At 41.1% G+C, this 15,117-nt stretch overlaps 1 protein-coding gene across 7 annotated transcripts in view; it reads left to right on the top strand.

The window, feature by feature from the left end:
* The window catches only part of RTN4IP1 (reticulon 4 interacting protein 1), a 55,667-nt gene extending 40,761 nt beyond the window's left edge, over positions 1-14,906 (top strand). For 5 of the 7 annotated variants that reach the window (XM_010601340.3, XM_003404314.4, XM_064289375.1 and 2 more), the window contains one exon: positions 14,778-14,906. In XM_010601340.3, the coding sequence (XP_010599642.1) occupies positions 14,778-14,885 (108 nt within the window). In that variant the 3' untranslated portion in view covers positions 14,886-14,906. The other 2 variants (XM_064289369.1, XM_064289374.1) reach the window with 2 other exon arrangements.
* Positions 14,907-15,117: the final 211 nt, after the last annotated feature.

Here is a 15,117-nt window from a genome sequence, read left to right as displayed (position 1 = left end):
TGCCTTCCAGATTCCTCCATGTTATGAAATGTTTCACAGATTCATCATTGTTCTTTATCGATGCATAATATTCCATTGTGTGAATATACCATAGTTTATTTATCCATTCATCTGTTGGTGGGAACCTTGGTTGCTTCCATCTTTTTGCGATTGTAAACAGTGCTGCAGTGAACATGGGTGTGCATATATCTGTTCTTATTTCTCTAGGAAATATTCCAAGGAGTAGGATTGCTGGATCATATGGTAGTTTTATTTCTAGTCTTTTAAGGAAGCGCCAAATAGATTTCCAAAGTGGTTGTACCATTTTACATTCCCTCCAGCTTCGTATAAGTGTTCCCGTCTCTCCAACATTTATTATTTTGTGTTTTTTAGATTAATGCCAGCCTTGTTGAAGTGAGATAGAATCTCATTGTAGTCTTGATTTGCATTTCTCTAATGACTAATGATCATGAGCATTTCCTCATGTATCTGTTAGCCACTTGAATGTCTTCTTATTGAAGTGTTTGTTCATATCCTTTGCCCATTTTTTAATTGGGTTATTTGCCTTTTTGTAGTTGAGTTTTTGCAGCATCATGTAGATTTTAGAGATCAGATGCTGATTGGAAATGTCATAGCTAAAAACTTTTTTCCAGTCTGTAGGTAATCTTTTTACTCTTTTGGTGAAGTCTTTGGGTGAGCATAGGTGTTTGATTTTTAGGAGCTCCCAGTTATCTGGTTTCTCTTCTGCATTGTTAGCAGTGTATCTCATACTGTTTATGCCATGTATTAAGGCTCCTAGCATTGTCCCTATTTTTTCTTCCATGATCTTTATCGTTTTAGATTTTATATTTAGGTCTTTGATCCATTTTGAGTCAGTTTTTGTGCATGTTGTGAGGTATTGGTCTTGTTTCATTTATTTGCAGATGGATATCCGGTTATGCCAGTACCATTTGTTAAAAACACTGTCTTTTCCCTATTTAACTAGTTCGGGACTTTGTCAAATATCAGCTGCTCATATGTGGATGGATTTATGTCTGGATTCTCAATTCTGTTCCATTGGTCTATGTATCTGTTGTTGTACTAGTACCAGGCAGTTTTGACTACTGTGGCAGTATAAAATAATAGGTTCTAAAATCAGGTAGAGTGAGGCCTCACACTTTGTTTTTCCTTTTCAGTAATGCTTTACTTATCCGGGGCCTCTTTCCCTTCCATATGAAGTTGGTGATTTATTTCTCCATTTCATTAAAAAATGTCGTTGGAGTTTGGGATCGGAATTACATTGTATCTATAGATGGCTTTTGGTAAAATAGACATTTTTACAATGTTAAGTCTTCCTATCCATGAGCAAGGTATGTTTTTCCACTTATGTAAGTCTCTTTTGGTTTCTTGCAGAAGCGTACTGTAGTTTTCTTTGTATAAGTCTTTTACATCTCTGGTAAGATTTATTCCTAAGTGTTTTATCTTCTTGGTGGCTACTGTAAATGGTATTGATTTGGTGATTTCCTCTTCGATGTTCTTTTTGTTGGTGTAGAGGAATCCGACTGATTTTTGTATGTTTATCTTGTATCCTGATACTCTGCTGAACTCTTCTATTAGTTTCAGTAGTTTTCTTGAGGATTCTTTAGGGTTTTCTGTGTATAAGATCATGTCATCTGCAAATACAGATACTTTGACTTCATCCTTACCAATCTGGATGCCTATTATTTCTTTATCTAGCCTAATTGCTCTGGCTAGGACCTCCAGCACAATGTTGAATAAGAGTGGTGATAAAAGGCATCCTTGACTGGTTCCCAGTCTCAAGGGGAATGCTTTCAGACTCTCTCCATTTAGGATGATGTTGGCTATTGGCTTTGTATAAATGCCCTTTATTATGTTGAGGAATTTTCCTTCTATTCCTATTTTGCTGAGAGTTTTTATCATGAGTGGGTGTTGGTTGAACTTTGTCAAATGCCTTTTCTGCATCAATTGATAAAATCATGTGGTTCTTGTCTTTTATTTATATGACGGATTGCATTGATTGTTTTTCTAATGTTGAACCATCCCTGCATACCTGGTATGAATCCCACTTGGTCATGGTGCATTATTTTTTTTTGATATGTTGTTGAATTCTATTGGCTAGAATTTTGTTGAGGATTTTTACATCTAAGTTCATGAGGGATATAGGTATGTAATTTTCTTTTTTTGTGGTGCTTTTTTTTTTTTTTTTTACCTGGCTTTGGTATCAGGGATATGCTGGCTTCCTAGAATGAGTTTGGGAGTATTTCATCCTTTTCTATGCTCTGAAAAACCTTTAGTAGTAGTGGTGTTAACTCTTCTCTGAAAGTTTATTAGAACTCTGCAGTAAAGCCATCAGGGCCGGGGCTTTTTTTTTGTTGGGAGTTTTTTGATTACCTTTTCAATCTCTTCTTTGTTATGGGTCTATTTAGTTGTTCTACCTCTGTTTGTATTAGTTTAGGTAGGTAGTGTGTTTCCAGGAATTCATCCATTTCTTCTAGGTTTTCAAATTTGTTAGAGTACAATTTTTTATAGTAATCTGATAGAATTCTTTTCATTTTAGTTGGGTCTGTTGTAATATTGCACATCTCATTTCTTATTCAGGTTACTTGCTTCCTCTCCTGCTTTTCTTTTGTCAGTTTGGCCAGTGGTTTATCAATTTTGTTGAGTTTTTAAAAAAAAACAGCTTTTGGTCTTTTTAATTCTTTCAATTGTTTTTCTGTTTTCTATTTCATTTAGTTCTCTAATTTTTATCATTTGTTTTCTTCTGGTGCTTGAGGGTTTCTTTTGTTGCTCTCTTTCTATTTGTTCAAGTTGCGGGGGTAATTCTTTGATTTTGGCACTTTCTTCTTTTTTTATGTGTGCGTTTATTGATGTAAATTGCCCTCTGAGTGCTGCTTTCACTGTGTCCCAAAGGTTCTGATAGAAGGTGCTTACATTCTCTTTAGATTCTATGAATTTCCTTATTCCATCCTTAATGTCTTCTATAATCCAGTCTTTTTTGAGCAGGGTACTGTTCAGTTTCCAAGTGTTTGATTTTTTTCCCCTGCTTTTTCTGTTATTGATTTCCACTTTTACGGCCTTATGGTAAAGAAGATGCGTTGTAATATTTCGATGTTTTGGATTCTGCTAAGGCTTGCTTTATGACCTAATATGTGGTCTATTTAGAGAATGTTTCTTGTGCACTAGAAAAGAAAGAAAGTACACTTGGCTGCTGTTGGTGGAGACTTCTGTGTGTCTATAAGGTCGAGTTGGTTGATTGTGGCATTTAGATCTTCAGTGTCTTTATGGAGCTTCTTTCTGGATGTCCTATCCTTCACCGAAAGTGGTGAGTTGAAGTCTCCTTCTATAATTGTGGAGCTGTCTATCTCACTCTTCAATGCTGTTAAAGTGTGTTTTATGTATCTTGCAGCCCTGTCACTGGGTGCATAAATAGTTAATATCGTTATATCCTCCTGGCATATTGTCCCTTTAGTCATTATAGTGTCCTTCCTTATGCTTTGTGGTGGATTTAACTTTGAAGTCTATTTTGTCAGAAATTAATATTGCCACTCCTGCTCTTTTTTGATTGTTGTTTGCTTGATACATTTTTTTCCATCCTTTGAGTTTTAGTTTGTTTGTGTTTCTAAGTCTAAGGTGTGTCTCTAAGTCTCAGTTATGTCTCTTGTAGGCAGCATATAGACGGATCGTGTTTTTTTAATCCATTCTGCCACTTTCTGTGTCTTTATCAGTGCGTTTAGTTCATTAACATTCAGCGTAATTACAGATAGGTATGAGTTTAGTGGTGTCATTTTTATGTCTTTTTTTGTGTGTTGAGGGTTTCTTTTTCACATTTCATTTTTTGTGCTGAGTGGTTTATATATTGCCTTTTCCTCTTATTCATCATTGTTAATTTTGTTTTTGCTGAGTCTATTTTTTTTCTTGTATTTTATTTTGATGTTTAGGATAGTTAGTCTCCTTTATGGTTACCTTAATATTTACCCATGTTTTTCTAAGTTTAAACCTAACTTTTATTTCTTATATCTCTTTGTCTTCCTCTCCATATGGAAGATCTATGACTACATTTCTTAGTCCCTCTTTATTATTTTAATGTTGTCTTCTTTTACATAATGACATCACTGGATCCCTTTTTTGATTTTTTTTTTAATCTTGACTTATTTTTGTGATTTCTCTGCCTGGGTTGACACCTGATTGCTCTGTCCAGTGTTCTAGTCTTGGGTTGTTACCTGCTAGTATTGATTTTCTAACCAAAGAACTCCCTTTAGTATTTCTTGTAGGTTTGGTTTGGTTTTACGAAATCCCTAAACTTCTGTTTATCTGCAAATATCCTAATTTCACCTTCATATTTGAGAGACAGTTTTGCTGGATACATGATTCTTGGTTGGCAATTTTTTCCCTTCAGTGCTTTATAGAAGTCATCCCATTGCCTTCTTACCTGCATGGTTTTTTTGCCTAGTAGTCTGAGCTTATTCTTATTGACTCTCCTTTCCTACAAAGGACAGTCAATAAGGATAAGCTCGGACTACTTATCCCTAGCTGCTCTTAAAATTGTCTCTTTGTCTTTGGTTTTGGCAGGTTTGATTATAATATGTCTTGGTGACTTTCTTTTAAAACCTACCTTGTGGAGTTTGATGAGCCTCTTGGATTGATATCTTCTCATCTTTCATGATATCAGGGAAGTTTTCTGCCAAGAAATCTTCAACAATTCTTTCAGTATTTTCTGTTATCCCTCCCTGTTCTGGTACTCCAATCACTCGTACGTTATTTCTCATGATAGAGTCCCACATGCTTTTTAAGCTTTCTTCATTTTTTAAAATTATTTTATCTGATTTTTTTCAGATACAATGGTGCCAAGTGCTTTATCTTCAAGGTCAGCAATTCTACCTTCCAGTTGCTCGATTCGGTTCCTCTGACTTTCTGTTGAGTTGTTTACTTCTGTAACTTTATTGTTAATCTTCTGAATTTCTGATTACTGTCTCTATGGTTTCTTGCAGCTTATTAATTTTTTCATTATGTCTTGAAGAACCTGTTTAATTTCTTCACCAGTTTTATCTGTGTTCCTTGGCTTGTTCTACATATTGCCTCATCTCCTTCCTTTTGTCTTGAAGAGCTCTGTATATTAATCTTTTGAATTCTGTTTCCAGTAATTCCAGGAAGGCATCTTCATCCAGAAGATCCTTTGACTCTGTTTTGAGAGCTTGTTGAAGCGATCATAGTCTGTTTCTTTATGTGGCTTGATATTGACTGTTGTCGCTGAGCCATCTATAAGTTATTGTATTAGTTTATTTTATGTTTGCTTACTGTATCCTAGTTTTTTGCTTCGTTTTGTTTTGATATACCCAAATGGGTTGCTTGAGTGAGCTAGCTTGATTATTTCCACCTTTGGGGCTCTGACGTCCTGTCACCAGATGGCTAGAGCTGTTATCAGGTATGTGAGTTTATGAGTCCATTCACTTTTCTTGTGTGGATTCAGCTCAGGTGTTCAGGTAGCTGGTCATCAAGTGTGTGGTACAGGCTCTGTCCTACCGTCTTAGAGAGGCAGGGGTGTTTGGTCTAGATACCAGTATCTGGTTTCAGCAGGGGGTCACACTCTGAACAAGGCAGGGGCTGAAAACTGTCCCGAGCGTCTCTGAGGAAAGCGTGTCCCTGTTCCCTAAAGTGTACAGGTGGGTGGGTTCTGCAGACAGACCATGGGCACCCATTGTGTTTGGTTGTAAGGACTGGGAGGTACCAGTTATCCTTGGACCCCTGTTGCGAGTGGCTGGGTGACCTGAGTGAAGCCACCAAGCCTTAGGGCACTGACGTGGGTAGGTGAGGACCCTGTTTAATAGGCAAAGCCTTGTCAAATATCAAACACCCACCTCTTCACTGTACAGCTTAAGAGCCGCCATCTGCCAGCAAGGGCCTATTCTCCTGAAGTAGGCCCACACAGGTCCATGCAGGGGGGAAAGGTATTCAAAGTCCACAGACCGTTTATGCCTGGACAGGAGCCGCTTTTGTTCTGACCTCCCCCGGTTAGCAGAGCTGGCAAATTATCTTTTTCCCACTGTTGTAAATTTATTCCTTCTCCACGGCTGAGAACGTGGCTCAGGGCACTCAAATGGGCCTATCTCAGCCCCAGGGAAATCAATAGCCGCTGAAGTTGGCTTGGGGGTGGGGGCGTGGTAAAATGTATGCAAGTACTTAGCTTTTGCCTAGAGCACCGCTTTTCTCTGGTTCCAGAGGTGTAACTAGGCTGTGCAGCTGGTTGCCTCTCCCTGAGAAAACTACAGCCGAACACTACCAGCAGCCTGCCACAGCCGCTTTCAGGAATGTTGCCTGAGGGATCATAGTGATTCAGGTCCAGCAACTCCTCTCCACTTCTGAATGGTCTCTCTCTCCCCTGCCGCTCAGTCCATTTTCTGTCTTTGTCTTTATGTTCAGGGCTCTTAGCTTGTCATAAATATAATCATTTCACTTGATTTTTCGGGTATTTGTTGTAAGAGGGATCCCTGGAAGCATCTGGCTCTTCTGCCATCTTGGTCATGCCTCCCAAGTGAGTATTATTGTTAGCCCTTTGTAACTCAGTAAAAATGGATAACTCACAGGGTTAATATCCATAATCAAGAGCACTTTTAGTTAGTTCACCAATAATGTCACTTTAAGAACTAAGGTGCTCCTGACCTGACATGATGTTTTCAGTCACCTCGTATGCGTGTCAAAGCTGGGCCGTGAATAAGGAAGACCAAAGAAGAATTGATGCCCTTGAATCGTGGTGTTGGTGAAGAATATTAAATATACCGTGGACTACAGAAGAATGAATACATCTGCTTGGAAGTAGTACAGCCAGAATGCTCCTGAGAAGGAAGGATGGCAACTTCATTTCACATACTTTGGATATGTTATCAGGAGGGACCAGTCCCTGGAGAAAGGCATCATGCTTGGTAAAATAGAGAGTCAGCGAAAAAGAGGAAGACCCTCAGTGAGATGGATTGATACAGTGGCTGCAACAATTGGCTCAAACATAGCAATGATTGTGAGGATGGCGCAGGACCTGGCTATGTTTCATTCTGTTGTACGTAGGGTTGCTGTGAGTTGGAATCAACTCAAGGGACCTAACAACAACAGAACTGATAGTGTCATGCTTACACTTTGATTATCAACACCATCCTGCCTTCACTTACTCATTGTTGCATTCAGTAAACATTTTTGGAAATAAGGTCTGTTGCCCTTCATGTGCCCACCATTGTTAGGCCCAAAATTGATAAGAAGCTGAAGTTTTACAAGTATAGGGACCTCACAGTTCATTTGTCCTAAATTCAAGATCCAGACGTAGTCATTGCTTTCATATGACATGTGAAATTATTCCATAATCACAATTTCAGTCTGAATTTTCAGATAATTATATAGCGTTTTCATTATGACTTAAATCGGGGTTGGCAGACTACTGCCACTGGGCAAATCTAGCCTGTTTTTATAGGCCCTCTGAGCTTAGAATGGTGTTTACATTTTAAAAGAGTTATTAAAAAAGCAAAAAACAAAAAAAGGACATAGACCATGCGTGGTCCATATGGTCTAAAGTTAATTACTGTCTAGCCCTTTAAAGAAAAAGTTTGCTGATCCTTATCTTAGAATTGTTGTTAAAATTTTTTTTTAACCCATTCATGTCAATACCCAGTTTATACAAGAAGCAAAGGAGGAGCTGCTTAGTTGGTGATGTAGTGACGGGGAATGACCACCCCTTAAAGGTTTCTTCTCTTTCCCTGCAGCTGCTCTGCACAGCAAGGAACCGGGGGCTTTCAGAGACAAGTTTGTGTCAAACACTGTGTTATGAATTGAATTGTGTCCCCCCAATATATGTGTCAACTTGGCTAGGCTATGCTTCCTAGAATTATGTGACTGTCCTCCAGTTTGTGATCTGATGTGTTGTAAATCTTAACCTCTGTGATGTTAATGAGTCAGGGTTAGAGGCAGTTATCTTAATGAGGCAGGACACAATCTACAGGATTAGGTTGTATTTTGAGTCAGTCTCTTTTGAGATATAAAAAAGAGACGTGAACAGAAAGGAGAAAGACCTTACACCACAAAGAAAGAAGACCCAGAGGAAGAGCATACCCTTTGGACCCAGGGTCCCTGTGTTGAGAAACTCCTAGACTCAGGGAATATTGATGACAACGACCTTCAGCCAGAGCTGACAGAGAGGGAAAGCCTTCCCCTGGAGCTGGCACCCTGAATTTGGGCTTCTAGTCACGTAGACTGTGAGAGAATAAATTTCTGTTTGTTAAAGCCATCCACTTTTGGTATTTCTGTTATAGCAGCACTAGATAACTAAGACTGTCTGGGGCAGTTTCAGAAAGAACAATATATAATTAGCACATTGAGTGTAATGGGCTGCTACTGAAATTTTGCCTACAGTTTATTGACATTTACTCCAAAGCGCAATGAACATTTCCTGTTTTTATTCTACTTAGCAAACTTTTGGTGAGGGATGGGGAGCCTGTAGCAAACATTATATTCAAGGTAAACATAGCTCATTTATATACTCATAGAATATTAGAAACACAAAAACTTAGCACTTATCTAATTTACCATCCCCATCTCCCCCTGTTCCTTGCTATCATGTCACATTTGAAGATACTAAGGAGGCCCTAAGAGGTGACTGTCACAGTTAGGCAGGGTCCAAGTCTTCTGACCCCAGGACGTTTCCTTCCACCATCCCTTGCTGCCTGTCTTTAAAATCAAGGTGATGATAATTGAATAATAAATACCCCGCACAGACTTCATTGTTTTCTGCTCACCTAAATAAAATAGTCATCCCCGGTGCAGTTTGAATTACTGGTATTCTCTTTGTGAAAGAGCACTCTAAAAGTGGGGTGCTTGACATCACTAAAATGGCTAACACAGGTCTGACCTGCACTCCATTTTGTCCTAGGGCTCTGCTTCTGCTTTTTAGAGTAAGCGACCCATGACTACATTCTTAACCAGAATAACTTGTTCTGCAGCATTCTGAGGTGGCCCACCCAGATTGTTGTAGGAACCAACTCTGGAACGAAAGAAACTGTGGCTAAGGTTGAACACCCAAGCCAACAGTAATTCTTAATGACCGAATCTTACAGAGCATGTCGAGCGTCAGCCAATAAAACGTACCCCCGTACCCCTCCCAGCTCTGTACAAATTTCTGCCAAAAGACGCGTGCTTATGCACCCACTTCAGAGTGCTGTTTTGAACTTCCATTTTGATGCTTCCTGGTTGGCAAATCTTTGAATCTGAATAAAACTCTTGTTTTATAGAAACTCTGTTTTGTTTTTAACATATTGTATCAGACCATAGTTAGCTGCTAATAAGAATGACTGTGCTTGGGGGAAAATAGTTATACATATTTGCTTATATATGCATGTATTCGTTTCCTATTGCTGCTGTTAAAAAGTTACGACAAACTTAGTGGCTTAAAACAACGCAATCTTATTATTTTACAGTTCTGGAGGTCAGACATCCAAAATGGGTTGGCAGAACCCTGTTTTTGAGGCTCTGAAGGAAAATCCATTTCCGTTCCTTTTCCAGCTTCTGGAGACTGCCTGCATCCCTTGGCTCATGGCCCTGTGTCACTGTGACTCTTGCTTTCATGGTTGCATCTCCTTTACTGACTCTAACCTTCCTGCCTCCGTCTTAGAAGGACCATTGTGATTACATCAGGCCCAGCCTGAATAATCCAGGATCATCTTCCCATCTCAGGCTCCTTAACTTAATCACCTTTGCTAAGTCCTTTTTGCCATGTAAGATAACGTCACAGGTTTTAGGGATTAGGGTGTGGAAATCTTTGGGGACCATTATTCTGCTTATTACCACAATGCATAAAATATCTCAAAAGCATACGCAAGGAACTTGAAATATTGGTTGCCCCTGAGGAGGGGAGGTGGATGGTTAGGGATCAAGTATGACAAGGAGGTTTTTCTTTGCTGCCTTCTATCTTAATGAATATGTTTATTTGTGCACAGATGTTCTCCATGTAATTATTAAAGCCCTATGAAGTTGTGTGCTTCAAGTCCATGGGTCTATTAAAGATCCTAGGCTTGGGTGAACAATGATAAAGATGTCTCAGTTTATCATTTCTTTATTTTAGCCAGCATCAGAATAGTTCCTAGGTAGCTTATTTACATTCAGTTCAGAACACATTAGTGAGGGCCCACTGGCCCTCTGCTTCACCCAATAGGACATGGAGAGATGCTGTGGCCACACTGAGTTACCTTCTAAGCAGTGCTTTCCAATAGAACTTTTCTCTGTCTGTACTATCCAGTGTGGTAGCCACTAGCCATGTATTGATATTGAGCACTTGAAATGTGACTAGTGTGACTGAGGGACTGAATTTTTAAGTTTATTTACTTTTGATTAATTAAATTTTAAGTAACGACATGTGGCTAGAGGCTACCATATTGCACAGTGCAGCTTTAGGGGATAATGTAATGAATTCTGAGACAAGTGACCCCTCTCGGGATAGCTAGGCCCTAATATAACAATCAGTTACATTCCAAAACTTTATGCTCCTTGTTTGCAACTGGATTTTTTCTCCATAGGAAGAATGCAGTGATAAGGGAGCCCTGGTGGCGCAGTGGTTAAGAACTTGGTTGCTAACCAGAAAGAATGCAGCAATAGGGTTGAATTTCTAGGATCTACTAGAGGAGGATTATCTGCCGTGATGTGGCATGTATCTCATGAATCTCATGGCTTCGATGCTACTGAAATTTTCAGATGTTACTGAAGTTGTTTCTATGGGAAAACGAATGCTGAGTTTCCTCTCTTCTGGCTGGGAGAGGTGTCCTTTTCAAGGAGACAGAGGAACAAGTCCTGGATGCTTTCCAAAGTGGGCACATTTATTTCCTTGGAAAGCACCCCCATCCTCGCAACCCCCTCACTTACCTATCTCACTGCCCCTCGTGAAGGGCTGTCAAATGCGCAGATGCCCAAATCCTGGGGCCTGCCTTTGTACAGCCTTTGATTAAGGAGGTTAAGGCACAATCAGGAGAAGTTCTTGCTTGCATTTGGGTCCAAGACCGAAACGAGGGTGGCTGCTGTGGGTGTCTCCTGGTCGGCTGCGAGCCCCATATCTGTGTAGTGGGAAGTGTGGTGTTGAACCCCGCTTTATAGCAGGCTCCTGGTGCCAGGTGGACTATCGCAGCGTCATCACATAAATGCCCCCTTCACTGTGAGTAACCTTTCCCTCCCCTCTCTGGATTTTAGCTCTCATCCCTTTGTCCTGGAGGGAGGCTGTCCATAGACACTGTTTCATCATTTAGTTAATCTCCATCTGTTGTCACATAGTCAGCCAACAGTGGCATTTGCCTGCCTGTTAATCGAAAGTCTTTTTTTATCCATTGTCACTTACGGGATGAGCTGAATGACTCATTCTGCCACCGTCAGCCCTCTAGGGTTATTCACCACAATGGGCTTGATTAGCCAGATTAAAGTGTTCGCAACCAAGTTGCCTGTGTCATCAGTTCAGGGTCTGGGTCTCTGTCAGAGTTTTTGAGTTAATGTAGCCAGATGAGCTTAGGTAGTTCATTCTGGAGTTGAGCGGCTGGATCCAGGGTTCCTTTGTGACCCTGGTAACACCATTACTGTGTTGCTTTTATTACTAGTGTCATATGCTCCATGATGAGTTGATGTTGTCGCCTTTCTTTTCTTGATGTCTCTCACAGGTGCTTCTTTTGTGTACCTGCTCTGGAATAGTGCCTATTGGAAGGTGGGCCCTTAGACAGTGTTTGTGGAAGGAATGAGTATGTGTAGGATGCAGGTCAGGACCCTAGGAACAAGGCAAAAGGCTGCAGCAATTCCCACTTCAGGGTGCATGAAAATCACCTGGGAAGTTTAAAATGCATTGTCTCTGCCCTACCCCTGGAGAGTCCGATGTAGCTATTCTAAAAGGGGGCCTAGGTCTGTGCATTTTAAGCCAACCCTCAGGTGATTCCTTTTCAGGTAGTTAGCAGCCAGAAAGCGATGTTCTAGGGGCTTTAAGGAGAGCAGAGAGTTCAGAAGGTTTCGTGTGGGAAATACCTGAAAAAAACAAACCAAACTAGTTGCCATCAAGTCAGTTACACTCAGAGCAACCCTATAGGACAGAGTAGAACTGCCCCATGGGGTTTCAAGGAGCGGCTGTTGGATTTGAACTGCTGACCTTTTGGTTCGCTGCTGAGTTCTTAACCACTGCGCCACCAGGGTTCCAGGTAGGACATTCAGGAAACCTTTTTTTTTTTTTTTTTTTAATTTTTGTGCTTTAAATGAAAGTTTACGAATCAAGTTAGTCTCTCATACAAAAATTTATATACACCTTGCTATATACTCGTAGTTGCTCTGCCCCTAATGAGACAGCACGCTCCTTCTTTCCACTCTCTCTTTTCATGTCCATGTGGCTAGCTTCTGACCCCCTCTGCCCTCTCATTTCCCTTCCAGACAGGAGCTACCCACATAGTCTCATGTGTCTGCTTGACCCAAGAAGCTCACTCCTCACCAGTATCATTTTCTATCCCATAGTCCAGTCCAATCCCCGTCTGAAGTGTTGGCTCTGGGAATGGAGGAAACCACTTTTAATGCAGGGAAGGCCAGTAGGTTTCATCTAACACGCAGCTCAGATCAGTTAATAGGGGCTGTGATGTTGAGGAAGAGTCTGAGGTCCTGTTTAGCTTGCTGGGGAAGTCCATGATGATTAATTAATGATAAATTAATCTGTTTATTAATCAGCTTATTAATCTTTGGGTGCAGATGGGAATGGTGGCACATATGCCAGGCTGTCATCTTGGTGGCCGAGAATCAGGGCCTGGACTCCTCAGCTGGCACAGATGGTCACAAGGAAAGCAGACCAAGATGCAGACTGCGAGAAATTATTATAATCATTGGCAACTTTTCCTTTCTTTTAAGATTTTTGGGGTAGATGTAGGAAGCAGCAGATGACCTATGAGAGGCCCTGTGCATAGTGGTGAGAGCACAGATTGAATCCCACTTTACCACCTGGCAGTTGTGTGACACTGGGCAACTTCACTCTCTGTGCCTTAGTTTCTTCATCTGTAAAATGGGGATACATAGTAGTACCTACCTCACAAGGAGGTTATGGGGATTGAATGAGGTAAAATATATAAAGCCTTAGTACAGGCCTGGCACATGTGCTAGGTGTTACTTTTATCATGAGATCATTGTGATTTGTGGGTACAAAAACATTTTCAGATCTTTAAAGAAGGCCCTTTTGGTGCCGGGCTGTGAAATTCACACAGAGGATGGTGTACCCGATACATCAGAACATCACCACAAGCACAGAGTGTCATATTTACTTACACACTCTTTCCTCTCGTAGACAAAAAGGGATCATAAAACACATGAGTTGGTTTATGCCTTCTGACAGTTTACCCGTGCCAGTTGAGCTGAAATAACAAATGTATAAGTAAAGATTTTTGTTTGAAGTTTTGAAAAAGAAGAGTGCAGTTGAATTTTTGCAAGGGGGGAAAGGGTACTAACTGGGGCCTAATTTCAGAGCGAGGCTGCTGGCAGTGTTGTTGTGTGCTGTCGAGTCAATTCCAACTCATAGTGACCCTATAGGACAGAGTAGAACTGCCCCATATGGTTTCCTAGGCTGTAATCCTCACAGGAGCAGACTGCCACATATTTCTTCCGCAGAGCTACAGGATAGGTTCAAACCTCTGACCTTTCGGTTAGCAACCAAGTGCTTAACCATTGCACCACCAGGGCTCCTTGCTGGCAGTATTAATAGTGTAGCAAAAAGAACCAGCAGCACTCCCGCTTACAAGCTGGCTGGGATGGTTTTCCTGTTAAGTCTGACAAGCTACTCTGCTGCTTAGCAAAGCCTCCAGGGCAGCTCCAGCCTGGAACAGGTTCTCCTGAAGTCTACAAAGCCCACGTGAGACTCTTGCTTCCCAACCATCTAATTGGTTTTCACCTGAGTAGTATTAAGCTCCTGTCTACGTGCAGGAAGAGTGTTTCATTCCATTGTGCATGGGGTCGCCATGAGTTGGGAGCCTGCTTGAAGGCAACTAACAACAACATGCCTTGCATTGCACTGAGTGTTGTGGGAGATACAAAAGCGGTGGCCTATTCCATAGGTACGTTAAGCTCTGGTTGAATAGATACGCCAAACAGCTAACCAAAAAAACAAAAACTAAATCTGTGTGCTGTCTGTGAGGGGGCCGCAGAGCTACATAGCTCAAGGACCTTGGGATGCTCCCTTTGGTTTTTACCATAGACAACAGGGTGGCTAAGATGTATAATCAACAAGTGCAGTATGTGATGAGGGCCACGTGCGTCCCAGAGCAGTTCAAAGGGAGATCATATTGCAATGCTGGAGGAATAATGAAAGGTAGTATGAGACCTGGGCTGAAAGCTCGGAACAGTTTTTGGAAAGGAGGGGTTTCTGGGCTGCAAACAGAGCATGTTCAGAGAGTAACAAATAGACCGTTTTGGTGAAGCAAAGACCACACAGGAGGGCTGAGGCCAGGATGGTAGCGGCTTTTCAGTACCAGTGTGGTGGGAGCTATTGCAGGACGGGTTTGGTTTTTTGGTGAGTAGAAGAGTGACAAGACTACTACAGAGCAGAAGTAAGATTGACCCATGGTAGAGGTGGGATGCATTAGAGAGAGAACAAAGGGGAGGGGTGGGAGGGGAGACAGGATTGGGTGCAGCAGTGAGCTCCTGACCTACGGGCACTGGAAATGGACCTGAGAGTCCAGCCCTGAGAGACATTTTGAAGAGACTAATTCCAGGAGTCATTTATCTTGAAAGATGGATGTATTCTTATCCAACAGTCAACCTCTTCTTGTGTTTTACAGATTCAGCCAGTTATTGAGCAAACCTTTCCTTTTTCTAAAGTCCCGGAAGCCTTCCTGAAGGTAGAAGGAGGACATGCACGAGGAAAGACCGTAATTAATGTAGTTTAAATAAATAACTCAGTTTAGTGATTGTTGACTCTCTAATTTGGGGTCTTCCTGTGGGCTCGAACTTTTTTCTAGCCATTGCTTTTCAAACATTTTCTCCAGGTTAGACTGTAAAATCCATTAAGTTGAAAAAAATAAAAAGTTTTTTTTTGCCAGGAATTTTCCCTCTTCTGAACTGAGCACAGAGATGGATTCTACAGCCACACTTCACTCTTTCTGCTTAGGACAAGTTCAC

This window comes from Loxodonta africana, chromosome 1, assembly GCF_030014295.1.
Source record: "Loxodonta africana isolate mLoxAfr1 chromosome 1, mLoxAfr1.hap2, whole genome shotgun sequence".
Classification (NCBI taxonomy): Eukaryota; Metazoa; Chordata; class Mammalia; order Proboscidea; family Elephantidae; genus Loxodonta; species Loxodonta africana.
Note: the sequence above shows the minus strand (reverse complement) of the source record. Positions and strands in the feature narration are given on the sequence as shown.